The following is a 26,266-nucleotide window of genomic DNA, read 5'->3' on the forward strand; positions in this document are numbered from 1 at the left end:
CAAAGGAAGACTCTTTCTAAAATAAATAAATAAACAACTAAATAAATAAATAAAGGGTACTATTCAATGGTGTTTTTGGTACATAATATATTTTCAAAATTGTGGTTAAAAAGAGATAACAGAAAATTTGCCATTTTAGCTACTTTTGAGTGTATGAGTCAGCGGGATTCACTGCATTCATAGTGTTGTGAAACTGGATATCCATGTGCAAAACAATGGAGCTGGATCACTACTCCATACACAAATTAACTCAGCATGGATCCCTGATATCTTTTTGTCACTTCGAATTTTGGGGAGCTGATGTACTATCTAATTTAAAAAATTAGATTGGCACAGTGAGGTGTGCCTGTCGTCCAGCTACTTGGGAGGCTGAGGTGGGAGGATTGCTTGAGCCCTGGAGCTGGCGGGGCTGCAATGAGCTAGGGTAGTACCATTGTACTCCAGCCTGGGTGATACTAGACACTGTCTCTTCAAATTTTTTTTGGGAGACAAAAAAAAAAAGACAAGCAAGCGGTTCCTAAGGAATCACAGCCCTTATGGCCTGCTTCATTTAACATCTTGCTTCCGTGCCCCTGGTTCCATCCCACGTGGCAACAGTACACCTGAAACCTGTCTCCTCCTTGATTTCCACAGGAGGCCCCATTGCACACAGCCAGTGCAGGTGCAATAAATAAGCTTTAATGAGGTTCTGGAGGCTGGAAACGGACGAGGATCTTACGTGCCACCAAAGCAACCAATGTCCCTTTGTCTCCCCAACTCTGTAAGGTCTTATTGGCCTCGTCACCCCTTGAATCCCTTGCCCCCGCCATTCTGCCGGTTCTGGTCTCTTCCCCACACGTCCCTGTTCCCCACTCCTCCATCTCTGTCCAGAGCAAATGCTATGTCCCGCTTATATTCTCTTGCAGAGCAGCTCAAGCTTTGCTTTCCCATTTAGCATCTTGGCTCAAGGTCTTTTCTCCCTCATTCTATTTTCCTAGACAGTTTTCTTTATAAGAGGAATTCTGGTGCCTGCCCTCAAGATCCTAGAACTTTTTTTTTTTTTTTTTTTTTTTTTTTGAGATGAAGTCTTGCTTTGTCACCCAGGCTGGAGTGCAGTGGCGCGATCTCGGCTCACTGTAATCTCCACCTCCCGGGTTCAAGCCATTCTCCTGTTTCAGCCTCCTGAGTAGCTGGGATTACAGATGCATGCCACCACACCCAGCTAATTTCTGTATTTTTATTAGAGATGGGGTTTCACCATGTTGGCCAGGCTGGTCTTGAACTCCTGACCTTGTGATCCACCCATCTTGGCCTCCCGAAGTGCTGGGATTAGAGGTGTGAGCCACCGCACCCGGCCGATCGTAGACCTTTATAAAGTAAATTTGTCAGTTGCAGCTGAGCAGCTCAGCCTCCTGGTCTTGGGTCTCCTGCATCTTGGCCCTATAGAGTGTGTCCTGAGCAACCGCAGCACCACCTCTCCCTGCATCCCTCCCCCTTGTGCTGGAAATAGCATTTGCTTCTTTTGTGGGTTATTTCCTGCCAGCCCCAGCTTGCTGGCTGCAGATGCTGGCAGAAAGGGGCTGCAGCTGACAACCTTCTCCAAGTTCGCGTCTCTGCTCCTTGGACAACACCCAGGCAGCTGCTTGTGGTCTGAGTTCCAGCCTCTGGTGACCAGGGTCAGTGGCTGTTTCTTGTAACCACAGAGATCTGACAGATACAGACACTTAGAAGCTCAAGGCCAGAGGCCAAATTTTTACCCAAATTCTCTGGGGGTCCACACCCTTCTGTGTGGTCCACTATGCAGGAAAGGCTTAGCCTTGCGCAAAGAAAGACGGGGCCCTGTATTCTCAGCTCCTGGGCATTCAACTCTAAGCTCTTGGAAGACCCTGACTGATAGCCCATCTGAACTGATCATGCTAATGCTGTGATTTATGGTGGGGGGGCCTTGGGCCACATGGTATTGGCTTGATGCATGAGGTCAGCCATGTGGGTGGTGAGCTGCTTAATTCAGCACTTTGGGAGGCTGAAGCAGAAATAACACTTGAGGCCAAGACTTTGAGACCAGCCTGGACAACATAGGGATACCCTGTCTCTACAAATAATAAAAAGATTAGCCACACATGGTGGCACATGCCTGTGGTCCTAGCTACTCAGGAGGCTGAGGTGGGAGGATGACTTGGACCTCAGAGGTCAAGGCTGCCATGAGCTGTGATCTCACCACTGCACTCCAGTCTAGCAACAGAGCCAGACCCTGCCTCAAGACAAACAAAAAACTCTGGACACGAAGGTCTCGAGTGAACTGCTCTGGTTCGCAGTATTTCTTGTGTGTTGTCGCATGTCGTTGCTGTGAGAATCAGGTGCTGCCTACACAGCTCCACTGGGAAGGGACAGCTGGAAGCTGTTGGCTCATCTCTCCCAGAACGTGTGCTGGGCAGCACCTCGCTTTGCTGATTTTAATCTCTGTTCTTTTGCTGTAATAAACCGTAACTAGGAACTTAACAGCTTTCCTGAGTCCAGTGAGTCCTTCTAGCAAATGAGCTCAGGGTGGTCTTGGAGACCTCTGAACATGCACCTACCACCTCGTTTTGAGGTCTGGAACGGGAAGGAGGCCGGTCTCTTTGGAGGGGTCTTCATCCGTGGGGATGGGGTCCAACTCTGGAGGCCCACGTCCTTGCCAGCTCCAGTCTCTCCCCGCTCAGGCCCGATGCTGTCACCTTGTGACCTCTGTCTGGGAATCCTGGGAAGAGTTGGCCACAGGGGCATAGGAGACGGGCTGGAAGAGAGTTTTCGTTTGTTTTCTTTTTTTTTTTTTAATTTTATTTTATTGGAAAAGAGTTTTCAAACCTTAGCCTCAGGGCTCTTTTAAACAAAATCAAAGAACATCTTCCCACCGAAGACCAATGTGCAAAGAACTACAGGCCTGTCCCCTTCCCTCTCCCTGGAAGCCAGGGCAGTGCTTCTTAAGGTGTGGCCAAGGGTGGAGTTGGTGGGGAGGGCCGATATTAAAATGCAGATTCCCTGGCCTCAGCACAGACCACACGGTCAGGGGCTGCGTCTTAGCAAACTCTAGAGGGGATTCTGCCCAGCAGGAAGGGTTGGGAAATGCTGCTCAAGGCAGCAGGAGAAAAGACCCAGAAGACCCAGGCTCCTGAGGCTGGGCTGGGCATGTGGAGACGTCTGGTTTGTAGTTCGTGCAGACCCCACCCCCTCCTCAGCTCCCACACTGCACTTACCCTATTATCCGAGGTGCTGGCAGCCATTGGACCTGGGGAAATAGGAGGGGAAGTCATCAGGAAGGAACAAGGCTGGGAAGCTGGGAAGAAGATATGCCCGGGTGTCAGGGCCCTGAAAACGCCAAGTTCTGCCTCTGCCATTACATGGGGTGCCACTTCCCGTAACGCTATACACGTTTTTTTTTTTTTTTTTTTTTTTTTTTTTGAGATGGAGTTTCGCTCTTGTTACCCAGGCTGGAGTGCAATGGCGCGGTCTTGGCTCACCGCAACCTCCGCCTCCTGGGTTCAGGCAATTCTCCTGCCTCAACCTCCTGAGGAGCTGGCATTACAGGCACGCGCCACCATGTCCAGCTAATGTTTTTTGTATTTTTATTAGAGACGGGGTTTCACCTTGTTGACCAGGATGGTCTCGATCTCTTGACCTCGTGATCCACCCGCCTCGGCCTCCCAAAGTGCTGGGATTACAGGCTTGAGCCACCGCGCCCGGCCAACGCTATACACGTTTGTCACACAGGGATGGCGGGTGTGCTTGTCAAGGATTTGAGACCAGCCTATGCAAGACAGCAAGATCCCTGCCTCTAAAATAAAAAATAAAATAAATGACAGTGTAGGCCGGGCACCGTGGCTCACGCCTGTAATCCCAGCACTTTGGGAGGCTGCGGTGGATGGATCATGAGGTCAGGAGTTCAAGACCAGCCTGGCCAACATGGTGAAACCCTGTCTCTACTAAAAATACAAAAATTAGATTCTTTAAATATCCATTAATTAAATAAAGATCCATAAATATCGAGCCTGGGCTCTGGAACCAGATGGATGGGTTCAAATTCCATCTCTGTCCTTTAGGAGCTGTGTAACCTTAGACCAGTGACTTAACCTCTCTGGTTTCAGTTTCCTAAACTACTGAACAGGGGTTTATTTAGCAAACAGTAGTAGTATTCAGCAAATGGTAAATGTCTACTTTGTGCCAGGTATATTCTAGGTGCTGGGGACACAGCTGTGAACAAAACAGACAAAAACGCCTGCTCTTAGCCACGCATGGTGGCTCACGCCTGTAATTCCAGCACTCTGGGAGGATTCCAGTACTCTGGGAGGAATTCCCCAAGGTGGGTGGATTGCTGGAGTCCAGTTCAAGACCAGCCTGGGCAACACAGCAAAACCCCAACTTTACTAAAAATACAAAAAATTAGCCGGGCCTGGGAGTGCATGCCTATAGTCCCAGCTACTCAGGAGGTTGAGGTGGGAGAATCACCTGAACCTGGGAGGGTGAGGCTGCAGTGAGCTGAGATCACACCACTGCACTCTAGTCTGGGCAACAGAGAGAAAAAACAAACAAACAAACAAAAACAGGCATGGTGGCTCACGCATGTAATCCCAGCACTTTGGGAGGCCGAGGCGGTGAATCATGAAGTCAGAAGTTGGAGACCAGCCTAACCAACATGGTGAAACCCCGTCTCTACTGAAAATACAAAACTTAGCTGGGTGCAGTGGTGCACGCCTGTAATCCCAGCTACTCGGGAGGCTGAGGCACGAGATTCGCTTGCACCTGGGAGATGGAGGCTGCAGTGGGCTGAGGTCGTGCCACTGCACTACAGCCAGGGTGAAAGAGTGACAGCCTGCCTCAAAAATAAATAAATATTAAAATCAAGGAAGTTGTAGTGACAGCCTGCCTCAAAATAAATAAATAAACAAAAGTAAAAATTAAAAATTAAAATCCAGGAGGTCGTACATATAAAGCAGCACATGGACAGTGCTCAGTAAAGTATCACTCCTCTGATTACAGAATTAGCTGGTGCACTTCTCCAGAAGGAGCCATGGGAGGGTGACCCAGGCAGGGGAACGGCCTATACAAATCTCTTGAGGTGTGAAAGCATCAGACCCTGTTAGAGCTGAGGATCAGACGTGCCAGTTCCTGCCACCTCCTTCTAGAGTCACTCCTGAAAAAGGCAGATGGAGTAAGGCTGAGGGGTTAAGCATGATTTCACCCCCATCCTTCTGGCAGGGACTCCCACCCACATCACCTGAATGAAGTGCTGAAGCCTCAGGCCAGATAACATCTTCTCCCACTCTGTAAATACTTGTAAATGTAATCAATGAAGCAGTGAACAGGATTTCCTGGTTCTGCACCCTCGTTGGTCAAATGGGGAAAACCTCATGGCACTGGGGTGAGGATTCAGTGAGAGGCACACGGGAAGGGCTTAGCACAGAGCCCAGCACACAGTAGGTGCTCCATTATGGCAGCTCTGGTGATGCTCACCCGTGGAGACAGATGGCAACGCCAAAGGAACTTACGGGAACATCTGGACCAATAGAAATAAAGTCCAAACCCCAGCAGGGCCAGAACAACCAGGGGTCCCAGAATCAGGAGGAGGATGTTGTTCTTGGGCATGCCTGGGGGTTCACTGGAAGGTCCCTCTGAAAGAGAAGGAAACAGGTATTTAGGTAAGGAAACTCTTGGGGTTTATCCCTCATTCTTGAAATGGCATCTCAAATTTCCTTATGGAGCCACCACTCCACCTGCTTCAGTCTATTTGATTCAGGTGGACTGGATCCTACCCTCTGGTTGCTAGGATGGGACTTTGACACAGGCCTGGCCAATCAGAACATTCCATTCTCCCTGGCTGCTGTGATTGGTTCATAGGTGGGCTGTGGCCTAAGTTGGGCCAATGAGAGCCAGCCCTGGGACTTTGGCTACAGTTATTGAAAATGGCGTTTTTTTTCTCTCCTGCTGTTGCTATTCTGGTAGGATGTGAGCCTGTCATTGCTGAGGGCTATCTTGCTTCCCTGAGGACAGAGTCTTCCTGAGAATCAAGCCAGTACAACGAAAAGCAGAGATAAGAGATGTATAAAATAAAAGTTCCTGGATTAGATAGTTGGAACCCCTGTATCTAACCATACCTGAAGGTGACGTTTCAATAAACTCCTGGATTTTTGTTTGCTTTTTTTCTTAGACTACTTTGAGTTGTGTTTCTGTCAACTGCAATTGATAGAGTTCTGCCTACTACATTTGGAAAGGCCTGAGTCCCTGAGAGAGAGGGATTCCATATCTATCCCAACCTGGGTGTGCAGAGGGAGTGTATTCAGGTAGCTGAACAATGGTACCAGCGGTATAGGTATGGAGTTAACAGGAGAGTAAAGCTGGCCTCACTGGTCCTTTCGTGAGAAGGCTTAGGAGAAGGATGGGAGCCGGCTGCTGTGATTGGTTCACAGCATTGGAGAGGGAACCCTGCCGCGACCTCTTCCTTTGGTCCCTGTTCTCTCCACCCAGGGAGTTCCTCACCTTTGACCTGGACAGTCAGTTCTGCCTGGCGAGCTCCTAGGGCACTGGTGACGTTGCAGATGAAAGTAGTGTTGATTGACTTGTCCACAGGATGGATGAGGAGCTGGGCGCCCTGGGCCACAGCAGAGGGTGGCAGAGGACCCATGGTTCTGGGAGAGACAGAAGGGTTTCTGCTGCGAGTCTGGAGTGACAGTGATTGAGCACCCACTACTTGCCAGAAACCCTCATGCCCTCTATGATATAAGCCGAGAGCAATTCTGGAGGACCCCCCCGACCCCCGACTCTTCCCTTCCTCTCATGCCCACACCCAATCCATCAGCCAATCCTTAGGCCCCGCCCTAAGATCTATCCAGAATCCTACCGCTCCTCAGGGCTTCCACGGCTGCCTCCCTGCTCTGACCCGGTACATCCTGGCCCCCAGTAGCCGCCTCCACGCTGGGCTCCATTTCTGCCCTCGCCCCCTCGTCTGTTCCCCACTTGGCCACCAGAGGTCGCCTGTGAACCCTAAATCAGTTCCCATCCCTCAGCTCAGCACCCTCTGGTGGCTCAGCCTGGCTCAGAGTAAAACCGAACTCTCTCCTCTGTGTCACAGGCCCCACGTGATCTGGCCCCTGCTACCTCTGCCCCTGTTTTCCACGACCCTCCCCTTTGTTCCCGCCTCTGTATCCACAGTGGCCTTGCTGGTCCTCAAACTCTCCAGTTAGGTGTCCTGGGTGTTTGCTTATGCAGGGACTGATGGATAGAAATGGGTTTGCCTGGCCGGACTCAGTGGCTTACTTACGCCTGTAATCCCAGCACTTTGGGAGGCCGAGGCAGGTGGTTTACGAGGTGAGGAGTTCAAGACCAGCCTGGCCAAGATGGTGAAACCCCGTCTCTACTAAAAATACAAAAATTAGCCGGGCATGGTGGCCGACGCCTGTAAATCCAGCTACGCAGGAGGCTGAGGCAGAGAATTGCTCGAACCAGGGAGGTGGAGGTTGCAGTGAGCTGGGCCTGCGCCACTGCACTCCAGCCTGTGTGACAGAGTGAGACTCTGCCTCAAAAGAAAAAAAAGAAATGAGTTTGCCTATACTGTTCCCTCTGCTAGAATGCTTTGCCCCCACGTACCCACAGAGCTCACCCTCACCTCCTTCACCTTAGTAACATCTCACTTGGCCACCCTATTTCAGCTGTGATGACCACCCTTCCCATCCCCATTCTCTCTCTCTGCCTCTCTAATTTTATTATTTTTTGAGACAGGGCCTCACTCTGTCACCCGTGCTGCAGTGCAGTGGCACCATCTTGGCTCACTGCAACCTCTACCTCCTGGGTGCATGCAATCTTCCCACCTCAGCCTCCTGAGTAGGTGGGACTGCAGGTGCGTCCTCCCACACCCAGCTAAGTTTTGTCTCTTTTTTGGTAGAGATGGGGTTTCACTGTGTTGGCCAGGCTGGTCCCAAACTTCTGGCCTCAAGTGATCTTCCCGTCTCAGCATCCCAAAGTGCTGGGATTACAGGCATGAGCCATGGCGCCTGGCCCCCATCCCCTTTTCTGCTTTATCTTCTCCATGGTATTTATCACCATTGCACACACTCTACACACTTTACCACTTTATCTTGCTTCTTGTTGTTTTCCCCACTAGAATAGAAGCTCCATATGGGGAGGAAATCTGGTCTGTTTCATTGACTACTATATGCTGGTTAATTGCACCTGGCACACAGTAGTCATCAAGAAACACTAGTTTAATGAACAGAGGTAGAGATGGAAGTATTGGGCTTTGGGCACTCTGCAAAGCTGGGATGCAAACGCAGCCATCTGGCTCAAGAGGCTGAATTGTGGTGCTTTGAGGTAGGACAGTAAAGGCACCATCACACCATCAAAAACCTCTGACTGGCAATTCCTTCCGCTGACAACTGACAAATGACCACGGGGGATGGTCACCACCATGGCATTTGCAGAGTTGAAAATGGAAACTGACATCTGTGTCCTGTACTAGGGATGGTTAAATAACTGATGACATCCATGTATGTTGGAATCTCTTCCCTGCACTTTGGGAGGCCCAGGCGGGAGGACTGCTTGAGTTCAGGAGTTCAAGACCAGCCTGGGCAACATAGTGAGATCTCATCTCTATTTCTTAAATTTTTTTTTTAAAGGTGATGAAATCCCAGCAACATTAAAAAAGGGGCCCTGTTAGCCAAGCGTGGTGGTGTGTGCCCTGTAGTTCCAACTATCTGGGAGGCTGGAGGATCACTTGAGCCCAGGAGCTCAAGGCTTCAGTGAGCTGTGATTGTGCCACTGCACTCCAGCCTGAGCAACAGAGTGAGGCCTTGTTTAAGAAAAAAAAAAAAAAAAAAAAAAAAAGAACAAAGCAGGGGAGCTGAGGGTGCTTTGAAATGCATAATATGATTGATGGGTGAATAGAGGGACAGAAGGAATCACAGAAATGTGATAAAGCAAGCAGAGTAAAATATTAGTGGGGGAATCCACATGGTGGAATCTTAAGTGTTCACTGGAAAATTAGGATTTTCCTGTATGTTTGACAATCTTCCTAATACAATATGTGGGAAATGGGCTTGTGGACCTGTGTGCTTTGAGATGGAAAGGTATTCACAAGATAGAGGAAAAGTTTCAAAATTATATGTATAGCATAATTCCAGTTTTTGTTTAGAAACACAGAGAAAAAAGACAGAAGGGTGTATAATAAGGGCCACTGGGTATTTCTGGAGGTGGCTGGGTACACTTGACTAGAGGTGCTGCTGTCTTCTTTTTGCTCATAACTCAATGGCCTGACATTTCTACAGCGGACACGAGTTATTTTTGTAATAAGGAAAAAGGCCTAAGGCTGGGCAAGGTGGCTCACGCCTGTGATCACAGCATTTTGGGAGCCTGAGGTGGGTTGATTGCTTGAGCCCAGGAGATTGAGACCAGCCTGGGCAATGTGGCAAAACCCTGTCTCTGCAAAAAATACAACAAAATTAGCGGAGTGTGGTGGCCCATGCCTGTAGTTCCAGCTACTCAGGAGGCTGAAGTGGGAGGATCACTGAGCCCAGGGAGGTTCAGGCTGCAGTGAGCTATGATCATGGCACTGCACTCCAGCCTGGGTGACAGAGCCCCAGCCCCTCCTCCCTCAGATCCTGAAGTCCAGGCCCTCAGTCCCTCCTCCCTCAGACCCAGGAGTCCAGGACCCAGCCCCCTCCTCCCTCAGACCCAGGAGTCCAGACCCCCAGCCCTTCTTCCCTAAGACCCAGGAGTCCAGGCCCCCAGCCCCTCCTCCCTCAGACCCAGGAGTCCAGGCCCCAAGCCCCTCTTTCCTAAGACCCAGGACTCACGTGCTCCACTCATAGCCTGTGGGCTCTGGGTTGCTGTGAGCGTCGCAGGTCAGGCTGGCCTCAGTCTGGCCAAGGTACCAGTTGCCATCATAGCCAGAAATGGATACCTCTGGGGGATCTGCAGGAAGTGGACACAGAGGTTCAGAGACAGGGAGCCTTTGGTGGGCCTAGGGCTATGTGGGATTCACATTACTGCAGGAAAAGGTCTGGACATGTTTGGGGAACAGTGGGAGCTGGAGAGGCCTAGGAGGGGTCTAGGGAGATGGGGTGCCACAGAGAGCAGAAGCCTGGGAGTCCCTGGTCAGTGGGGACATGGAGAAGGCTTCTGAGGACCTGCTTTTCTCCACCAGCTTTCCTAGGTAGCCTGGTCCAGGTATGTGTTGGGTGTCCTGCGGGAAAAAGCCTCCTTGTCTCACTCATAGGCAACTGTCACTCGTAACACACAGCAGTGTATTCAAGGCTCTGACAAGTCCTGTGGGAAAGGGTCCTGGATAAATCACCCTGCTCTAGGGAGCTGCTCAGCCATCCCAGACATGACTGACAGCGAAGATCCTTCAGCGTCCTCAGGAGGAAGGTCAGCAGGACAAGGTTTGTTGGGGGGTGAGGGGTAGGAGTCAGCATGGAGGGACTCCAGTATAGACAGCACATGAGGGAATCTGTGTACCAATTGCCTGGCGGGGGAGCAGGCAGTATAAACAAAGATGGAAGGAACAGTATGGATGATGCCTAGAAGAGCTTGTGTGGATATTAGTGACAGGCTCAGTGTAGACCTGGTGTTAGAATATCACAGCAGGTGCTATAATGTCCGGCCAGTGTTCAAAATGCTGGGGTGGGGGTGAGATCACTCCCATATATAGAGTGTGTCCCAGGGAGCTGGTGAAATTAAAACAGGCTCTGTGTGTGTGTGTGTCTGTGTGTGTAGACAGTATTTGGATGAGCCAGTATAGACGATGTGGGAGCTTAGTCTAGATCTATGCTCTCCAATATGGAACCTACTGGCAACATGTGACTACCGAGCCCTGGAAATATGGCCAGGCTGAAATACACACCCAATTTCAAAGGCTTACTAGGGCAAAATAAATGGGAGAGATCTCAAGAAAAAAAATTAGAAACGAATTACAAGTTGAAATAATATTTTGGGTATATTGGGGTAAGTAAAGGCAACTATTAAAATTAATTTTGGTCAGGCACAGTGGCTCATGCCTGTAATCTCAGCACCTTGGGAGGTCGAGGCAGGAGGATTGCTTGAGCCCAGGAGTTTGGGACCAGCCTGGGCAATATAGGGAGATCCTGTCACTACAAAAAATACACTAGGCTGGGTGCAGTGGCTCACGCTTATAATCCCAGCACTTTGGGAGGCCAAGATGGGCGAATCACATCAGGAGTTCGAGACCAGCTTGGTCAAGATGGTGAAAGCCTGTCTCTACTAACAATACAAACATTAGCCAGGCATGGTGGTGGGCGCCTGTAATCCCAGCTACTGGGGAGGCTGAGGTAGGAGAATCACTTGAACCTGAGAGGCGGAGGTTGCCGTGAGCCAAGATTGCACCATTGCACTCCAGCCTGGGCAACAGAGCAAGACTCTGTCTCAAAATAAATAAATAAATAAAAATAAATTAGCTGGGCATGGTGTCACATGCCTGTGGTCCCAGCTACTCAGGAGACTGAGGCTGAGGTGGGAGGATTGCCTGAGCCCAGGAGGTCAAGGCCGCAGTGAGCTGGCCACCACACTCCAGCCTGGGTAACAGAAGAAGAACCCATCTCAGATAAATAAACAGATAAGTAAATACGCAAATCAATTTCATCTCTTTCTTGTAATTTTGTAATGGATAGCTGCTGGAGAATTTAAAGTCCTCTATGCAGATTGCATGCTATTTCTGTTAGACAGCACTGGTGAGAGAGTGCCTGGGGCTATCAGTGGAGATAAATGTGTGGGTGTCAATGTCAATGGCACCATGAGGGAGCTAGTGGAGGTGACGCTGTGCAGGAGAACCAGGACAGACGGTGTGAGGGGGCTGTGTAGGCCAGTGTGGCGATGGGGGGTGAGACTGGACAGCCTGTAGATGAGCCAGTGTAGACAATACTGGGCAGGGCGATGTGTAGACTACACTAGGGGGCTAGGCTTCAGACACTGCTCAGGTTGGCCAGCACACACAATGTGGGAAGATCAGTGCAGCCAGCACCCAGGGGAGACCGTCGATCGTGGCTCAGGGGAACCGGTAGATACAGTGTGGGAGGTGAATGCAGACAGTTCCCCAGGGAGGCAGTGTAGACAATGGGAGGGGGCACTTTAGAGAGTGCCTACGACTGGGCGCGGTGGCTCACGCCTGCAATGCCAGCACTTTGGGAGGCTGAGGAGGGCAGATCACGAGGTCAGGAGATAGAGACCATCCTGGATAACATGTCAAAACGCCATCTCTACTACAAATACAAAAAATGTGCCTGTAGTCCCAGCTACTTGGGAGGCTGAGGCAGGAGAATGGCTTGAGCATGGAAGGCGGAGGTTGCAGTGAGCCGAGGTCACCCCAGCCTGGGTGACAGAGTAAGACTCTGTCTCAAAAAAAAAAAAAAAAAATGCACAAGGGAGTGGGTGTAGACAATGAGGGAGGCAGTGCTGACAGTGGCCAGGAGAGCCAACGCGGGGAAGGTCATTGTGGATAGTTGCCTGGGGAAGCAGGTATAGCCAATGTTTGGGGGCAGTGCAGACTGTGCTCAAGGGAGTCAACAGAGTGTGCCAGTGTAGACAGTGGCTAGAGGAGCCACAGTCACACCAGTAATCCCAGTTACTCGGGAGGCTGAGGCAGGAGAATTGCTTGAACTCAAGAAGCAGAGGTTGTGGTGGGCTGAGATTGCACCTCTGCACTCCAGCCTGGGAACAGAGTGAGATTCTGTCTCAAAAAAAAAAAAAAAGAGGGCAGACAATGTGGGTGTCAGCATTGACTGTGGCCCAATTAGCTGGTGTTGACAATAGGGGCAGTGATGTTTATGGCCCAGGGGAGCTGGTGTAGACAGTGGGGGTGGGCCGTGCAGACAGTAGTCAGGGGAGCCTGTGCAGATGATGGAAGCAATGCCTACAGTGCCTTGGGGAGTCAGTGTAGACAGGGGTGGGGGCGGCCCGGCAGGGGTTCTCGCCGTGGCTGACTTGGGCACACTCACAGTACACGGTGAGGTTCACAGCCAGCAGCTGAGGCTTCTCGAAGCTCTCATGCTCTACTCTGCAGGTCACATTCTTGCCATCCACCTGGCTTGAGGGCACCAAAATCCAGAGGCTGGTGACGGTGACTGTGCCAGACAGGAGCCCTGGCTCCTGGCTCATATTGGCCATCCCGCCCAGGTCTGAGTACCAGGTGATTCGGGCAGGCGGGCGACCCCCTGTGGAGATGCATCGGGCCACGGGCACAGGCTCTCCGGTGAGCTGGACGTTCTGAGCCTCAGCTGTGTTCTGGGGCTTGGCTAAGAAGAGGAACAAAAGCAACAGGGCATCCAATGAACCCCTCCATGGTAGAAGAGGGGGAATCATTAAGGGTACAGGATGGTATGGTGGCTGGGCATGGTGGCTCACACCTGTAATCCCAGCACTTTGGGAGGTTGAGGTGGGTGGATCACTTGAGGTCAAGAGTTCGAGACCAGCCTGGCCAACATGGTGAAACTCTGTCTCTACTAAAAATACAAAAATTAGCCAGGGTATGGTGGCACATGCCAGTAATCCCAGTTACTTGGGAGGCTGAGGCTGGATAGTTGCTTGAAATCAGGAGACAGAGGTTGCAGTAAGCCAGGATTGCGCCACTGCACTCCAGCTGGGCAACAGAGCGAGATTCTGTCTCAAAAAAAAAAAAACCACAAAAATGTACAGGATGGCATGGTTCAAACCCCAGCTCTGTCCCTGAGCAGCTGGGTGGCCTTGGGCAAGTCTGTGCCTCAGTTTCCTTGTCTGTCAACAGGAGATAATGATGGGATCACAGGCATGAGAATATTCTGGTAAAGCTCTAAGAACGGTACTTGGCACATAATAAGTGCTCAATAAATATTATTTGGTGGAAAGTGCTGGGGCCCAGCAGTGACCAAAATAACCCTGGTTCTGCCCTTATGGGTACTCAGTCCAAGGGGCAGAAATACTCTTTTCCAGGCAGTGATGACTTGGAAAAGGCAGGGCTGGGACGGGGAAACCCAGAGGGGGTTATCCTAGTCTGGTGCTCAGGGGAAGAGAGGAAGCCTGAGCTCTGAAGTTGAGAAGGGAAGTGTCTTGCCCACGGTCACATAGCTATAAGCAGCAGAGCTAGACTTTCACATAAAGTCTGTTCGACTCCAAAACCACCTTGACCATCTCTTAATCATCATCCTGGTGATTCCCAAACCTGGGACTTCCTTCCCCATCATTACCTGTATTATTATTTACCCAAGGTTTCTCCTTAACTTGACTCACTGTTTCTGTTTTACCTCATCCTATAAACCATGATACCCAGAATCCCAGGCTTGTTGGAGTGACAAGAGTTGCCTTTGATTGGAAGCTGTGTGCCCGTTGCAAACCCTTGAAATTTCATGAATTGCTCATGCACAAGCCTGGAATAGTTCCTGGCACATAAACTTAAAAACCAAACACCAGCAACGAAAAAGGCAGGCATGGGGGCACATTCCTGTAATTCCAGCTACAGGGAGGGCAGGAGCATTCCTAGAAACCAGGAGTTCCTGGCTGCAGTGAGCTATGATCACACCACTGTTCTCCAGCCTGGGCGACAGAGCAAGACTCTGTCTCAAAAAAAAAAAAAAAAAAAAAAAAAAAAAAGAGTCAGTTATTTTGAATCCTTATGGTGATCCCCATCCCACAGATGAGGAAACTGAGGCACAGAGACTTCTTGCTCAAGTTCCAGGAGGATGGCCTCATGGAGCTCAAGAAAATGAACGCATGACCCCCTCCTCTTTTGGGTATGAGGATCTTTGCTGTTCTGTCTGTTTCAACTTTCTCCTTCTTCACTAAATAAAGTAACAGTAACTGACAACTCTAAGGAGCTCACATGGGCCATGAAGCACCTCTGCTCTAAGCCTTCACCCGGACACTCATGACAGCTTTCCAAGAGTGATGCTATTGTCACCAATCCTTTTACAGATGAGGAAAGGAGGGACCCAGAAGCCGCCACCCAGGCCTCCTCCCTTCCCAGTGCCCTCCCAGCCCCCTTTCCAATATGCTCCTTCCCCTCCCTCAAGGTGTTCTGATCCCAGGCTTGGGGGTCCTTCCTCCCGGTGATCTTTCCTCTCTTCCTGCCCTGTAGCCCCTCCACTGCTAGCCTCCCCCACTCCACCCCTCATCATTGCCCTGCCCTCTCCTTTAGTCCCAGGGAATCCGCTGTGGAGGGAATCTCCCTCCCTCCCGGGCCTTCCCGCTCTGTACCTACCTCCCTGATCCTCCCACCAAATCTCCGCCTTTCATTCAGCCCCTGCCCCCAACGCGCCCCCGCTCACCGAACACTCGGAGCCAGGTAACCGCGCTCCTGCTGCCCTGCGGGAACATGACGAACAGGCAGGTGTAGTTGCCTTCATCCTCGGCGCGCAGCTCCAACACCCTCAGCGAGGCATCCCACAGTTCCGCCCCTAGCCTGGCGGCCACGAATTCCAGCCGTTCGGACTCCGGGTAGTTGGGACCCTGAGTACGGTGGAAGACGGCCACGCTGCGGGAGTCACTGAGCCGCGTCCAAGTCAGCTGTGACACGTGCGTCACCTCCGTGCTGGGCAGCTGCAGCTGGCAGGGCAGCGTCACGGAGTCGCCCAAGAAGCCGTGCACCTGGGTGGGCGCCTTCAGGACGATGTCTCCTGCGGAGAACCGAAGAGAAGGTGTCAGATCGGGGGCGTTCCAGGGCCAGATAGGGAGGGGCTCCGGGAGGGCTGGCACCCGGGCATGCACTGGCACGCTGGGACCCTGGATCCCTGGTGGGCGGTGGGAGGTGGGGAGAGGGGGAACTGGGGCACAACTTGGGGTTATGACAGGCGAGGAGGGTTAGGGCGTCTGGGATGGTCATGCCCTTTCACTTTTTGGCTATTTATTATCATATTTCCTCTATTATTACCGTATTTGCCTCAATCTCGGCATCATCGATTTTAAAAATTGTGGTAAATACTGTGGTTTAAAAAATTAAATTTACCGCCGGTGCGGTGGCTCACATCTGTAATCCCAGCACTTTGGCAGGCTGAGGTGGGCGGCTCATAAGGTCAGGAGTTCTAGACCAGCCTGGCCGACATGGTGAAACCCAATTTTACTAAAGATACAAAAAATTAGCTAGGCGTGGTGGCGAGAGCCTGGAATCTCAGCTCCTCGGGAGGCTGAGGCAGGAGTATCGCTTGAACCCAGGAGCCGTAGGTTTCAGTAAGCCTAGATCTCACCATTGCACTCCAGCCTGGGTGACAGGGCCAGACTCCACATTAAAAACAAAAAATACACACACACACACACACACACACACACACACACACACTAAATTTACCATTTAAGCCATTTAAAGCACACAATTCAGTGGCACTATGTACATTTCACGATGTTGTGCAACCACTACCACTGCATGGCTCCAAAACTTTTTCTTTTCTTTTCTTTTTTTTTTTCTTTTGAGACCGAGTCTCACTCTGATGCCAGGCTGCCAGAGTATAGTGGTGAGATCTTGGCTCGCTACAACCTCCGATGCCTGGGTTCAAACATTCTTCTGCCTCAGCCTCCCGAGTAGCTGGGACTACAGGGGCGTGCCACCAGGCATGGCTAATTTTTTGCATTTTTAGTATAGACGGGGTTTTACCACATAGGCCAGGAAAATCTCGTAATCTTGATCTTTTGACCTCGTGATCCGCCCGCCTCTGCCTCCCAAAGTGCTGGGATTACAGGTGTGACCCACCACATCTGGCCCAGAACTTTTTCATCACACCGGTGTTGCAGGTTTCACATACTATGACTGCTGTAATTTACAGCACAACTTGCTGTTCCCAATGTAGAAAACGGGGAGAACTCTTGGGTCTTCAAATCTGTGAAACACTGTATTACTCTGGGTGGGTCCTGGCTGGAAGAATGTAGGGGATAGTGGCACAAAAGGAAGGCAATTATAGGCCAGGAGTTTTGGGTTCCTTCAGATCTCTGCTGTGAGGTCTCAGGCAGGTTACTTAACCTCTCTGATTCTTTTTCCTAGTTAGTAAAATGAAACTTACAACAGCGGACATTCACAGGGTGCTGACACAGCTCAGGGGCTCTTCTGGGCACTTTACATACCTCTTGGCATTTGGTTTGTGAGGCAAACAGTACTGTTAGCATCATTTTACAGGTAAGGAAACTGACACACAGAGTGCAGTGTCAGCCAAGTCATATGGAGGTCTAGTGGCAGAGGTGGGATATGAACCTGGGTGGTCTGTAATCAGAGTCTGACCTCTGATCCCCTAGGTCCTATATGAAAATCTTTCTGCTAAGGGCCTTAGCACATGGTAGGTCCTAATATATGTCAGCTCTTATTGAGACTAATAAACATAGTCCTATTCATTCTTTTTAATTTTTAAATGTTCATTTAATTATTTTTGTAGAGATGGGGTCTTGCCATGTTGCCCAGGCTGGTTTTAAATTCCTAAGCTCAAGTGATCCTCCCATCTCAGCCTCCCAAAGTACTGGGATTGCAGGCATGAGCCACTGTGCCTGGCTGCAATCAGCCTGGGGAGAACAGCAAAACTCCATCTACAACAAAAACACAAAGAAATTAGCCAGGTGTGGTGGTGAACACCTATTATCCCAGCTACTCCAGATGCCAAGGTGAGAGGATCGCTTGAGCCCGGGAACTTGAGTTTGCAGTGAGCAGGGACTGTGTCACTGCACTCCAGCTTGGGCAACAGAGCAAGACCCTGTTTCTCTCTCTCTCTCTCTCTGTCTCACACACACACACACACACACACACACACACTATATATATATATATATATATACATATTTATGTACTCATTAAATATTGATAGCATATTATATAAATAATATGTTATAAATATATACTATATATTTAAAATAGTTAATAAATATACTATATAATATATAATATAAATTTATATAATATATATATTTATTAATAAATATATAACATGTAATATATAATTATATATAAAATTATAATATATAATATATATACTTATATTAGGAGTTTGAGACCAGTCTGGCCAACATGATGAATCCCTGTCTCTACTAAATATACAAAAAAATGGCTGGGTGTGGTGGCTCACGCCCGCAATCCCAGCACTTTGGGAGGCCAAGATGGGGCAATCACGAGGTCAGGAGTTCCAGACCAGCCTGGCCAACATGGCGAAACCCCGTCTCTACTAAAAATACAAAAAATTAGCTGGGCTTAGTGGCAGGCGCTTGTAATCCCAGCTACTCAGGAGGCTGAGACAGGAGAATCGCTTGAACCCGGGAGGTGGAGGTCGCAGTGAGCAGAGATAGTGCCACTGCACTACAGCTGGGCAACAGAGTGAGACTCTGTCTCAAAAAAAAAAAAAAAAAAAAGGTAAGAAAAAAAATTAGCCAGGTGTGGTAGCACATGCTACTCAGGAGGCTGAGGCAGGAGAATCGCTTGAACCCGGGAGGCGGAGGCTGCAGTGAGTCGGAGGCTGAAGTGAGTGGGGATCAGGACACTGCATTCCAGCCTGGGAGATGGAGTGAGATTGTCTCAAAAAAAAAAAAAAAAAAAAAAGAATGAATGAATGGCTCCCAAACATTGGGGTCAGAAGGGGAATGGTGTCAAGTGTCTCCCACTGTCCTCCTCCCCAACACCGACCATCCTCTCTGCCCAGACACAGCAGACTCAGCAGCATACCCAGCGGGAGTGTGGCCTGAGTGTGGTGAGCCGGAGCCTGAGTGAGGTAATTCGGCTTGAATCACCGTCTGCTGATTTTCCCTGATTCATTTGCCATTTTGGAAAAATTTCTGTACCCAACTCTATCCCCTTTCTGGGGGGGGGCGGGGCCCAGCCGGTGTTCTTACCAATTTCGAGGAATTTCTGTGCCCAACTAACTCCCACTGCCATCCAGGTGGCTAAGGCTAAGAGGAGGGTCCTGCCTTCGCCCCGTGTTCCTGCCGATTTCGAGGAAGTTCGAAGCCCAACTCAGGCAGCTATCCGGGTGGCTAAGAGGCGGGTCCTGCTCTCTCCCCGTGTTCCTTCCAACCCCAGGGCATAGATGGGGGTTCGGTGGCGCCGTCACCTTCGGGGACTCGGGGGGGCCGAGTGCCCAGTCGGGTTGCGGAGCTGGGAGTGAGGACGGGGCCGCCGGACTGCGCGGGGGTCACTCACCGGTTTCCGGGCGTGACGGGGACAGCACCAGCAGAGCCAGCAGCAGCAGCGGCGGCCACCCGGCGGCCGCCATGGCTTGGGCCGTACCAGCCACTCTGGGCAGCTGGGCCCCGGCGGGAGGGCCGCCTCCACGCTCCCCGGCGCGCTCGCTCTGCCGCAGCTCCTGTGAGTCCAGATCCCGGAGCTCGGGCCCTGGAATCCCCGCGGGGCGGCTCCCCCCCGTGCCTGGGAAGGGGAATACCCGCTTCTTTAAGCTCCCGACAAGTGACTGACGAGGAGGGGAGCTGACAGCCGGGTGCCCCCGCGCGCGGGGGCCCCAATCTGCGCATGTCTCTCCCGGCCCTCAGTCTGGAGACGGACGCTCGCTGGTTCCCTAGGTGCGCATGAGAAGAGGCGGCTTCTCGACGCCAACTTTCCAGAGGCGTGCGGACAGATTCAGCAACCGAGGCTCAGGGTTGCAGCGTGGCAGAGCCGAGGTTCCAACTCGTGATGGGACAGATCCTGAGCCCACCAGGCTGTGCTTCCAAGCAGCCCAAACCCGTGGGCTCTCATGTTGGGAAAATGGCTTCTCCTCGAGGGCCCTCTGATTCTTTACCTGAAAAATGGGCATAGTAGGGCGCAGTGGCTCGGGCCTGAAATCTCAGCACTTTGGGAGGCTGAGGCGGGAGGACTGTGGGAGCTCAGGAGTTAGAGGCTGCAGTGAGCCACCATAATGCCACCGCACTACAGCTTGGGTGACAAAACCTGACTTCGTTTCAAAAAAAAAAAAGTTGGGGGTTGGGGGCGCAGGCTCAGTGGCTGATGCTGGTAAGCCCAGCACTTTGGGAGGGCAAGGCGCGTGGATTACCTTAGGTCAGGAGTTCAAGACCAGCCTTGTCAACATGGCGAAACCCCATCTTTACTACAAATACAAATGGTGGCACATGCCTGTAGTCCCAGCTACTAGGGAGGCTGAGTCAGGAAAATCGCTTGAACCTGGGAGGTGGGGTTGCAGTGAACCGAGATCCGGCCTCTGCACTCCAGCCTGGGCGACAGAGTGAGACTCCATGTCAAAAAGAAAAAAGAAAAAGCATACTAACAGTACTTACCTCACATCGTGGCTTGTAAAAAGCTTAAACAAGAAACTGCTTAGCTCAATTTCAGGTCTGAACTAAGTAAAAAGCAGATATACCAACAATAGCAGCAGTAGCAGTGGCGATTATTATTATTGTTGCTTTACAGTTGCCATCAAAAAATAATGTTCATGAGAATTGTGATTCATTCAGTCTTCATTCAAGGTATATGTATTAAGCCAGCCAGTAACTCAGGCACTGGGGATACAGCAGAAAATAAGACAGACAAAAATCTCTGCCTTTAAGGAAGACTGTGTTCTAGTGGAAGGAAACAGACCATAAATAGATAAACACAGAGAACTCCATCATGTCTGGGGGAGATAAGTGTTATGGACCAAGCTGCAGTAGGGAGAGGGGAGGAGGGGGGGACAGAGAGATGAAGAAATGGGAGAGAAACAGAGAGACACACTCAGAGATAGGGACTGGGAGACAGAGACAGAGAGAGAGTAAAAGAGAGACACAGCATAGACAAGAGTGAGATGAGAGAGAAATGAGAGGTGAGAGAGATTGGGAGAGCCATACCCTCAGAGATGGAGCCTGAGAGACTTCCTGGTCCCGAGGCGTCTGTCCCAGCCAGGGTCTCCCTGAGGCCAACTAACAGCAGCTCTGGTCCCTCTTCTCTAACATCCTTATATCCTTTTTATTAAAAAAAATTTTATAGACAGGATCTCACTATTTCACTGAGGCTGGAGTACAGTGTCACCATCATTGCTCACTGCAGCCTCCACCCCCTGGGGTCAACTACTCCTGTCTCCACCTCCCCGGTAGTTTAGACCATAGGCGTATGTGATAACTCCTAGCTAGTTTTTAAATTTATTGTAAAGACGGTGTCTCGTTATGTTGCTCAGGCTGATCTTGAACACCTGGCCTCAAGCGATTCTCCCACCTTGGCCTCCCAAAGTGCTGGAATTACAGGCGTGAGCCACTGTACCCGGCCCCACATTCCCGTAGCTTTCTGTAAAGTCCCTCCTTTGGGTTTTGGCTGGCTCAGAGGTTTCTGTCCCCGGGTGCCCTCTTTGACTTGGATCTGATGCTTGCTCAAGACACATCTGATGGTTGGGGTCTCTCACCCTGGATGAATGTAGGTGAATTTCTAAATGGAAACATGGAGGCTGGTCTCTTGGAAATCTCTGAATTTTCTGTCACTCTTGTTCTGCTATTTCCAAATGGGGAATCTGTAGCCGTCATGTTCCTCCTCTGGACGATGCCGTCACCATCTGGGGTTCCCCCGCCTCTCAGGGCTCCCCAGCTCCTGTGGCTCCAGGGTATCCTCTCAGGTCCCAGAGGGTCAGAGGCTGCCCTGAAGAAGCAGGCTTACAAAAAAAAAAGCAAGTTCGGTTTGGGGCATATCTGCTTGCTTCTGTGTTTCTCTGTCAAGAGTCTAAATTCCTTGAGTATTTGGATCAGTTGTAAACATTTTCTTCACTCAAGTGCTAAAATATCCTCTGAATAAACAGTGAATGGACATCTCCAGTGGGTATCCTCTTTTTTTGTATTTGTTTATTTTGAGACGGAGTCTCGCTCTGTTACCCAGCCTGGAGCACAATGGCGCGATCTCAGCTCACTGCAACCTCCGCCATCCAGGCTCAAGCGATTCTTGCGCCTCAGCCTCCCAAGTAGCTGGGATTAGAGGCCTGAGCCACCATACCCAGCTAATTTTTTGTGTTTTTAGTAGAAATGGGGTTTCACCATGTTGGCCTGGCTAGTCTCGAACTCCTGAGCTCAGGTGATCCACCCTCCTCAGCCTCCCAAAGTGCTGGGATTACAGGCGTGAGCCACCGCGCCCAGTGGGTATCCTTTTTCATGCTGTGGTTTTCAAACCTCTGGATCCAAAAGGATCGCTAAGAAGCTTGTAAAAATATGAATCCATTTCCTTATTCTTCCCTCTCCCATTAAAAAAATAAAATGGTAGCATTGTTCCGTCTCTTTTACAAACCACCTCACATCGTGGTTTGTAAAAAGCTTAAACAAGAAACTGCTTAGCTCAATTTCAAGTCTGAACTAAATGGCTTAAACTGAACTAAACTTAGCAACAGGTCTGAACTAAACTTAGCAACATATCTTGGTGATTTTCCCATAGGCAGACATTGAGCTACCTCATTCACTCATTTATTTACAGATGTGTAGTAGGACATTGTGTGACTGCAGAGTCATTTTCGAAACTGTCCTCAGGGGATGGGCCTTTTTGGGTGTTTCCAGCTCTTTTGTATTTGCAGTCTGTGCTTCCCTGGGTCATTATGTCCATGGCATTTCCCATGTATGTGACAGCGTCTGTCATTTTTATTCCCAGAAACAGATTTGCTGGGTCAAAGGGCATGCATTCCTGGTTTAGATGATATTGCCAAATTGTTGTCCAGCCCCCAGGCCAGCAAAGTAAGGGCGTGGAGTGGCTTCTACCCAGGAATGCTCATGGCAGTGACTCAAAGTTTAAAAATTTCAGATGTGCAGCTGGGCATTGTGGTTCATGCCTGTAATCCTAGCACTTTGGGAGGCTGAGGTGGGAAGATTGCTGGAGGCCAGGTGTTTGAGACCAGCCTGGGCAACATAGCGAGAACCCCCACCATCTCTACAAAAAATTTAAAAATGAGCCAGGTGGGTGGCACATGCCTGTAGTCCCAGCTACTTGGGAGGTTGAGGTTGGAGGATCCCTCAAGCCCCAGAGTTTGAGGCTGCAGTGAGTGATGACTGCGTCACTGCACTCCAGCCTGGGTGATAGAGTGAGACTCTGTCCACCCCAAAAAGGAAAATGTCAGATGTGAAGCTTTGTCCAGAAGGGTGTGATGTAGGAGGCCTGGGAGCAGGGAAGAAAGGGAGAAAGACCTGGAGAGTAAGAAGAGAAGGCTGGGGATGAGGGCTCCAGAGACTCCCTTGGTTCAAATTCTGCTTCCACCCATTGGTTACTGGGAATCTTAAGCAACCTGTATTGCTTCTCTTGCCTCTTTTTTCTCATCCACAAAATAGGGGCTTTTAAAAACATGAGGTGATAATTAAGTAAGTTATTCAGAAACAAATTGTATGTGGCTGATCGTGGTGGCTCATGTCTGCAATCCCAGCACTTTGGGAGGCAGAGGTGGGTGGATCACTTGAAGTCAGGAGTTCAAGACCAGCCTGGCCAACATGGTGAAACCCTGTCTTTACTAAAAACACAAAAACTAGCTGGGCAGTAGTGGCATGAACCTGTAATCCCAGCTACTTGGGAGGCTGAATGACTTGAGCTGAGGAGGCGGAGATTGCAGTTAGCCAAGATCACACCACTGCATTCCAGTCTAGGTGACAGAGTGAGATTCTGTCTAAAAAAAAAAAAAAAAGTATGTGGTTTAAAAAGTTATTTATTTAACTGCTGAACAAATGGCAGCAATTATTATTCATGTTTCCTGGGACTTATGATTCTTCATCTGAAAAGGGTGGGCATGGCATGGCACAGTGGCTCAGACCTGAAATGTCAGCACTTTGGGAGGCTGCGGCGAGAGGACTGTTTGAGTCCAGGAGTTAGAGGCTGCAGTGAGCCACTAACTTGTTTCTGATCAGGGGTGCCTTATTACCTTGCTGGGCACTCCTGATTAGGAACTACTGCCACAGGCAGTAAGGAGCTATAGAGAGTTTTACGCAGGGCAGCGGCTGCATCAGAGCTAAATCTCATGTTCCTCACACAGAAAATGGTAGTGATGGCCGGGCGTGGTGGGTCACACCTGTAATCCCAGCACTTTGGGAGGCCAAGACGGGCGGATCACAAGGTCAAGAGAATGAGACCATCCTAGCCAACATGGTGAAACCCCATCTCTACTAAAAATATAAAAATTAGCCTGACGTGGTGGTGCCTGCGTACAGTGCACCTGCAGTAGTCCCAGCTACTCAGGAGGCTGAGGCAGGAGAATAGCTTGAACCCAGGAGGTGGAGGATGCAGTGCTGAGATCATGCCACTGCACTCCAGCCTGGACAACAGAGCGAGACTCTGTCTCAAAAAACAAAACAACACAAAACAAAACAGAAAAACAAGAAAATGGTAGTGAGTTTGTCATTCTTTAGGAACGAGTCTGTGTCACCTACCAGGCTGTAAGTTTCACGGCAGCTAGTCCAAGGCTGTGTAACTCATGTCCTGCCCTCTTTATGGTGCCACTGTGGTGAGAGACAGAGAATGGGGTTGATGGTTTTGGTAGGGCAAAGCTTTCATCTTCTGTACTCTGAGGATACGTATGTAAAAGCTGGAAAAGAAAACCCTGGAAACATAAGCTTGCTTGTCCTTCCCCAATAGCCTGCGGCCATGGAGAAGCACGTCCCCTCTCTCATTTCCCTCCCGTCCCCGCACCGTGCCCACATCTACCTGGGGTGTAGAGGTGCCTCACCATGGTTGTTTTCCTTCTTTCTCTCCCTCCACATCTCTGGCTCTTTCTTTCCTTTTTTTTTTTTTTTTTTTTTTTTTTTTTTGTGAGAGTCTTGTTCTTCAGGCTGGAGTACAGTGGCCAATCTCATCTCACTGCAACCTCCACCTCCTGGGTTCAAGCGATTCTCCTGCCTCAGCCTCCTGAGTAGCTGGGACTACAGGCGCATGCCACCATGCCCAGCTAATTTTTGTATTTTTAGTAGAGACAGGGTTTCACCATATTGGCCAGGCTGGTCTCAAACTCCTGACCTTATGATCCACCCGCCTCCGCCTCCCAAAGTGCTGGGATTACAGGTGTGAGCCACCGATCTCTGGCTCTTTCAAGGCCCAAGGAAGGAAATGAAACCTGCCCTCACAGTCTGCTGCTACCACAGATGACATGGATTGACACCCTGTTGCAGGTATTGTTGTCAGGACAGTGTTCATGTTCTTGAGGCTGGATGACTAAATCCTGAGGCCTCTGGCTTTTGAGGACAGCTCTGACATCGCTTCCCCTTTCCCTTTCCCCATCAGCCAGTGGAACCCTGGCAGCCACTCTAAACAAACCATGTGTTCTCACCTTCAGGCATTAGAACTTGCTGGGCCCTCTGGCCAGAACGTTCCCCCCACCCCCACCATTCTTCATCTGATTAATTGTTACCATATTTCAGATCACAGTTGAGCCACCTGTTCCTCCAGGAAGCCCTCCTGGACACCTGGGCTGGGCAATGCCTCCTCTGGTCTCCCCAGCCCTCTAAGCTTCTGTGTCCCAGTCCTGCCCACTCTGAGTCTGCCATTCTCTAGGGACGGGGAGGTCTGTGTCACTTACCAGGTGGTGAGTTTCTTTTTTCTTTTTTGTTGAGACAGAGTCTTGCTCTGTTGCTAGGCTGAAGTGCAGTGGGCGATCTCGGCTCACTGCAATCTCCGTCTTCCGGGTTCAAGTGATTCTCCTGCCTCCAGGCTGTGAGTTTCATGGCACTAGGGCCAAGGTTGCGTAACTCATACTAGGAAGTGACTATTCAATTTCCCCATCTGTAAAATGGAGCTAATGATAGCACCTGCTTTCTAGGGTTCAGAGACATAAATGAGGATGATGCATTAAAGCTCTTTGGTGCAATGCCTGGTAAATATCACTCTGGAGACCTGGCTCCTCTTTTAAAAAATTAAAAAAAAATTTTTTTTTGGGACACAGTCTTGCTGTGTCGCCCAGGCTGAAGTGCAGTGGCATGATCTTGGTTCACTGCAACCTCTGCCTCCCAGGTTCAAGCGATTCTCATGTCTCAGTCTCCCGCGTAGCTGGAACTATAGGCACTTACCATCACACCTGGCTAATTTTTTGTATTTTTAGTAGAGACGAGGTTTCACCATGTTGGCCAGGCTGGTCTTGAACTCCTGACCTCAGGTAATTCACCCACCTCAGCCTCCTGAAGTGCTGGGATTACAGGCGTGAGCTACCTCAACCCGCCAAAATTTCTCAGTAACCCACCCTTTAATTAGCATGTCATTACAATGGGTTTAAATATGACTGCAAAAACTGCCCCTGAGCTGCTTACAGGGTATCTCTGCTCTGCGGGAACAGTCACAGAGCTGTAACACAGCCACCTCAATACAGCTGTTTTCTTTTTTTTGTTTTTTGTAGAGATAGGGTCTCACTATGTTGCCCAGGCTGGTCACGAACTCATGGGCTCAAGCAATCCTCCCACCTCA

At 50.2% G+C, this 26,266-nt stretch overlaps 1 protein-coding gene across 5 annotated transcripts; it reads right to left on the reverse strand.

Moving 5' to 3' along the window:
• Nucleotides 1-2,473: 2,473 nt before the first annotated feature.
• PVR (PVR cell adhesion molecule) lies at nt 2,474-24,551 on the reverse strand. 5 transcript variants are annotated; one of them, XM_032262708.1, is made up of 11 exons: nt 24,521-24,551; nt 24,247-24,315; nt 19,088-19,334; nt 15,255-15,602; nt 12,954-13,250; nt 9,798-9,915; nt 6,490-6,638; nt 5,502-5,624; nt 3,718-3,790; nt 3,213-3,391; nt 2,616-2,752 (listed from the first exon to the last, which is right to left on the reverse strand). In XM_032262708.1, exons 3-10 carry the CDS (start codon nt 19,158-19,160, stop codon nt 3,217-3,219), a joined length of 1,356 nt encoding a protein of 451 aa, XP_032118599.1. In that variant the 5' UTR covers nt 19,161-19,334; nt 24,247-24,315; nt 24,521-24,551; the 3' UTR covers nt 2,616-2,752; nt 3,213-3,216. The 5 variants fall into 5 exon arrangements, with proteins under 5 accessions (XP_032118602.1, XP_032118599.1, XP_032118598.1 ...); XM_032262707.1 differs by having other exon boundaries at nt 24,247-24,401; nt 24,521-24,549; XM_032262711.1 differs by lacking the exons at nt 3,718-3,790; nt 24,521-24,551 and having other exon boundaries at nt 2,474-2,752; nt 3,213-3,244; nt 24,247-24,493.
• Between the last annotated feature and the right edge of the window lie 1,715 nt (nt 24,552-26,266).

Source organism: Sapajus apella, unplaced genomic scaffold (genome assembly GCF_009761245.1).
Source record: "Sapajus apella isolate SASKATOON/1434 unplaced genomic scaffold, GSC_monkey_1.0 scaffold130, whole genome shotgun sequence".
NCBI lineage: Eukaryota > Metazoa > Chordata > Mammalia > Primates > Cebidae > Sapajus > Sapajus apella.